General features: G+C 45.2%; 1 protein-coding gene across 6 annotated transcripts in view; it reads right to left on the reverse strand.

Moving 5' to 3' along the window:
* Positions 1-705: 705 nt before the first annotated feature.
* Gabra5 (gamma-aminobutyric acid type A receptor alpha5 subunit) overlaps positions 706-4,659 on the reverse strand; it is an 85,650-nt gene continuing 81,696 nt past the window's right edge. For all 6 annotated transcript variants that reach the window (XM_005357818.3, XM_005357817.3, XM_013350237.2 and 3 more), the window contains one exon: positions 706-1,938. In XM_005357818.3, the coding sequence (XP_005357875.1) occupies positions 1,639-1,938 (300 nt within the window). In that variant the 3' untranslated portion in view covers positions 706-1,638. The remainder of the gene's footprint in view (positions 1,939-4,659) is intronic.

Consider the following 4,659-nt stretch of genomic DNA (forward strand, 5'->3'; position numbering starts at 1 on the left):
ACGTGTGCATATGTGAACACATATGTACTCATGCACACACGTACAAAAAGACATAGAAAGAAGGAGAGTTGAGGTATTCGCTTGGCACCTACCTTTTAAAAAGAGGCTTCATCAACAATTTGATATTCTTGAGGGTTACAACTCCTCGCTTAGAATTCTGGAATTTCAGATCTAGGACAGAGCGTGTTCCTTCCAACCTGCTGATATTCTCTCCAACAGTAAGCGGGTGAACCAATTGCCCTGCTTGGCCAGACTATTCATGGACAGTGCAGAGCTAGGATCAGCAGTCTCCGGGCCCATAAGAGAGGGTGTATGGCCAGGCCCTGGGAAGAAGGGAACGAAGCCAGAACAAACCAAAGCCATCACCTGGCCCATAAGGGAGGAGACACGGTGAAGGTGGGTGTAGAGACAGGACCAGTGGTCACCATGCCTGTAGGAAACGTGCTAAAGGAAACACACAGAGATCCGGGGTAGGAAGAGAGACTGACCATACCTGTCTGTGCTAACCCTATCAAGAAGTATCCTCACGAAGCCTTCCCCTGCCTGATTAGGTTTGAAGAGTGGGGATCACCCACTAAGCTTTAAGTCTTTGTTTTTTTTTTCTCTCCAAGCAAGTTCATATTTAGAATTTTATGCCATTTTTCAGGAAGTCAGTTCATCAAACACCGAGTTTGAAATATAAATGACAGATGCCCACAAGATCAGTTCATGTTTAAATTTTTTTAATGAACATTTAAGATTCATATACAAAAGCTAACAGAGCGATAATCCAATCATGAAGTATGTACAGGGAAATGAAACGGAAAATAACTCAAGTACGGTTTCTCAGCACTAGAGCAGCAGCAGGAGGAGCTGGCGTTCCAGAGACGATGGACACAGAGTGCTGAGGCTGAGAAGGACCGAGACCTCGTGGCTTTAAGGTTTTAAGTTTCTTTTCTTTCTTAGTCATTGTTAGGGTTGTAGAAATAAATTTAGTGTCCTCTAAAATCAAAGTTAACTTTGAATCAGTTCACTTTTTTCCCCTGGGGGAAATATTTGTTCTGCTAATCTAACACCCTATGTGCTTCTCATTAAATTTGTCTGCATAAATGTTTGCTTATTCTATTTCCTAATGTCACTTCATGCAGTATGTTACTAATTTCAGAACAGGAAGTATTAAAGGCAATTAGGGCTGGACTGAAATGTCCACAGTTTGCTCTTCATGGACAGTGTGCACCCCGTGATGTTTGCTCTTTGCAGCTGTCAAGTAGCCATCACTGGGGCTCCTGAAAATGTTTTGTCAGCTGGGAAAAACGGTATGAAATGGCATTCGAAGTAGAAAAACGTCATAGACTTGGAACAGTTAAAAATAGACTTATCTTGTTTGTAAACTATTGATGTTAGGGCACTGAGCATCTGAGTGTCAACCGTTGCCTCCCGTTTTTCTAGAAGGTTGTTTGCCTTACTTATTAAGGGGACATCTTTGAAACATCGGAAGTTACACGTAGAAACATCAAGGCAATATTATTTGTACATATTATTAAACATGCAAAAAAACTTCCTGAAAGAGAGTGCCCAGTCAGTCTCTGTGGGCTTGGGCTCTCTGCGGTTCCATTTCTCTGGGAGTGTAGTTTCCGAGAAGTTTGGGTCTTCCCTAGCTTACTTTGGAGAAGCGGCCCCTTTTATCACGGGCTCTCTATTCAAATACGTTGCCCAGTAAACTAAGTTAAAAGTGCCAAACAAGATAGGGAAGACAATCCGGGACATCTTGTCAATCTTGCTGATGCTGTTATAGGTCTTTTTGCTCTCAGCCGTCTTCTCTTCAGGTTTGACCGGGGCGGAAGATGCGTTCCCGCTCCCTGCGGGCAGCTGGTCCTTTGGGATGTTTGGAGGATGAGTCAACTTCCCAGTGGTAAAAGCATTTGTTGACTTATTTAGTTTGAGTTCGCGTTCTTTTTTCTGTAAAACATGATAAGAAGGTAATGATATGTCACCGTCTAGCTCCTGGTAAAGGTCTCATGGTCGGTCTATCTTCAGCAGAGACAAATGAACATGAACTCATCTCTGGAGGAGGGTGGACCTCCACAGGCTCATAAGCCTAGAGTCTGGGAGTCAGCGGATAGGTGTGGCTAAGCAAGAGTCCTTTGTTGGTGTCAGTGTTGGCTGTTCCTCAGGAACCTAGTGTCAAATGAATTAAGGTCTCTCTTGCACTACACAGCAACAATCATTTCTTAAAGTGTGCCTGAGGGAGTGAGTACTCTGTGTGGCCTGCTGTAAGGAACATTCTAGACTAGAATTAAAAGGAGATTAAAAAGAGATAAAAGATGGTCACCACGGTAAGCAGTACTTGGTATAAGGGCTCGGAAAGGGCCCCTGAGAATCATCCACGCTGTTGCTTCCAAAAGTGCTCCCTCCGTTCACTGGGAAGCAGTGCTCCCGCCGTTCAATGGGAAGCAGTGCTCCCGCCGTTCACTGGGAAGCAGTGCTCCCTCCGTTCATTGGGAAGCAGTGCTCCTGCCTTTCACTGGGAAGCAGTGCTTCCTCCATTCACTGGGAAGCAGTGCTCCCTCCTAAGAATGTGTTACTAGTTACCTCCTGTTGATGAGCACGTGTGCTGTCTCCTGTTCTGACCATCCTGGACTCAGAAACTGTCAACACCCTTGTTCACGCTGTTCTGATTTTGTTTTATTAAATTGCATGTGAAATGCTAGGGCAGGGAATAAACTTAATGTGGGAAAATCAGAACTGTAGTTACATTCAGAGAGGGGAGGACAGGAGCTGTTTTGAAAGAGATATGGTGAGCTTTCTAGAAGCTAATGTCTTGACAGGGATGTGGGGGGACACAGGACTGTGAATCTGGAAGAATTCCACAAAGATAATGCTTAATGTTTGTGTACTTCAATTTGGGCATATTTTCCTTTAAGAGAATAAAATCAATGCTAAACCAGACCGAACTCGGGTTAATGGTATGGCTGGGATCTATTTTGATATGTATAAGAATAAAATGGATGATGAATGAAAGCTAGATCAATGAACAGATGATAATGTACAGATGATAAATGGATGCGTGGGCCCATAGATGGATAGAAGATGGATGAATGGATAATAAATTTGTGAATGAGTGGAAGGATGAATAGATAGATATGCTACATGGATTTTTATAACATAAATATACCAAAGCTACCAGCAGGAACAGAAACATTTTCAACATTGGCTATGCTTGAAAATATACATATGAAAATGCTGGTGTAAGTTTTTCATTCGTAAAATAATATCAACTCATTCAATGAAGTTTAAGTAAAACATAGCAGTATAAGTTATGTCAGCCACTGAAGATGCGCAAAGGTAACAGGCAGAGAGCGAAGGGAGCAGGGGGTGCAGATGAGAAGAGAGGAAAGTCAAGCGCTCAGACAGATGCAGGGAGTCCAGGACCCTCTAGAGACTCTAGGAAGGCAGAAGGGTTTACCTGAGATTAAAACCTTCCAACTCGGAGTTCTGTCACTAAGACACAACATGTTTACAGGGAGGGGAAACCACAAGAAGCAAACAACTCAAAACACCTCCAGGAAGTCCCTGAAGCTGATGAGATTCACAAGGCCTCCCCTCTCTAAGAATATGTAAGCTGTAGAAATTGCCAATAGTCCCTGTTCCCCAGGTCTCTTCCCTAGGCCCACAACACCCCAGCTCATTGTTGGCCCCTTTGCTGGGACCTGTTCCCAGTCCTGTTGGACTTCTGACCTGCAGGAGCCAGAATTGGTGAGTGACCAGCCTGCTAGAAGAAGTGTACCCTTCCCTGGATTCTGGCCCCTGGGACCCTTCCCAGGCCAATGCCTTCCCAGCTAGTCCCTGACTCTTCTGCTGGGCCCTGCTCCCAACCCCAGTGAACTTCCTCCACTTAGGCACAGGCCACACCAGCCAGAAAAAGTAGTGCCCCACCTATGGGTGAAACTGACTCCCTCCCTCAATTTACTTTCTCTGGAGCCCTTCGTAAGGCCCACTCCATCTCAATTCCGCACTAAATTCACTGTTGGTCCCTGCCCCTATTCTCAACAGACCTCCACCAATCAGGGGAAGGCCGCACCAATCAGAACCAGTAAGAGACCTGCGTGTAGGTGGATCTGCCCACTCCTTAGATTCTGTATTCCAAGATCTTCCGATAAAATGGCCTTTCCAGTTCATCTCTGCTCCCAGAGCTAGACCCTGCCTCCAACCCTACTAGGCTCTCTGCCACTCAGGCACAAGGCACACCCAGTAGAGTAGACTTCAGCAGCTCAGGCACAGGCCACAACAGTCAGAAAAACAGGTGCAGGCCGCACCAATCAGAAGAAGAGAGACATTCTGCTGCACCAGTGGCCAAACTAACTACCAGAAGGCCAATTCCCGACTTGGACAGAGATTCCCAACTAGACCAGCGGTCACTCCAGCTGCCAGAAATTCAGGCCACAAAGACTAGAAAACCAAAGAGAAAACAGAAACCAAGGAATAAAATACCCATTCAACAAAGACAAAATCAGAACTCAGGGGTTACAACTAATCATCCCAAATCCAGATGCCTAAATGCTAGTTTAAGAAAACAATCAATAGGGGCTGGAGAGATGGCTCAGAGGTTAAGAGCACCGACTGCTCTTCCAGAGGTCCTGAGTTCAATTCCCAGCAACCACATGGTGGCTCACAACCATC

This window comes from Microtus ochrogaster, chromosome 22 (assembly GCF_000317375.1).
Source record: "Microtus ochrogaster isolate Prairie Vole_2 chromosome 22, MicOch1.0, whole genome shotgun sequence".
Classification (NCBI taxonomy): Eukaryota; Metazoa; Chordata; class Mammalia; order Rodentia; family Cricetidae; genus Microtus; species Microtus ochrogaster.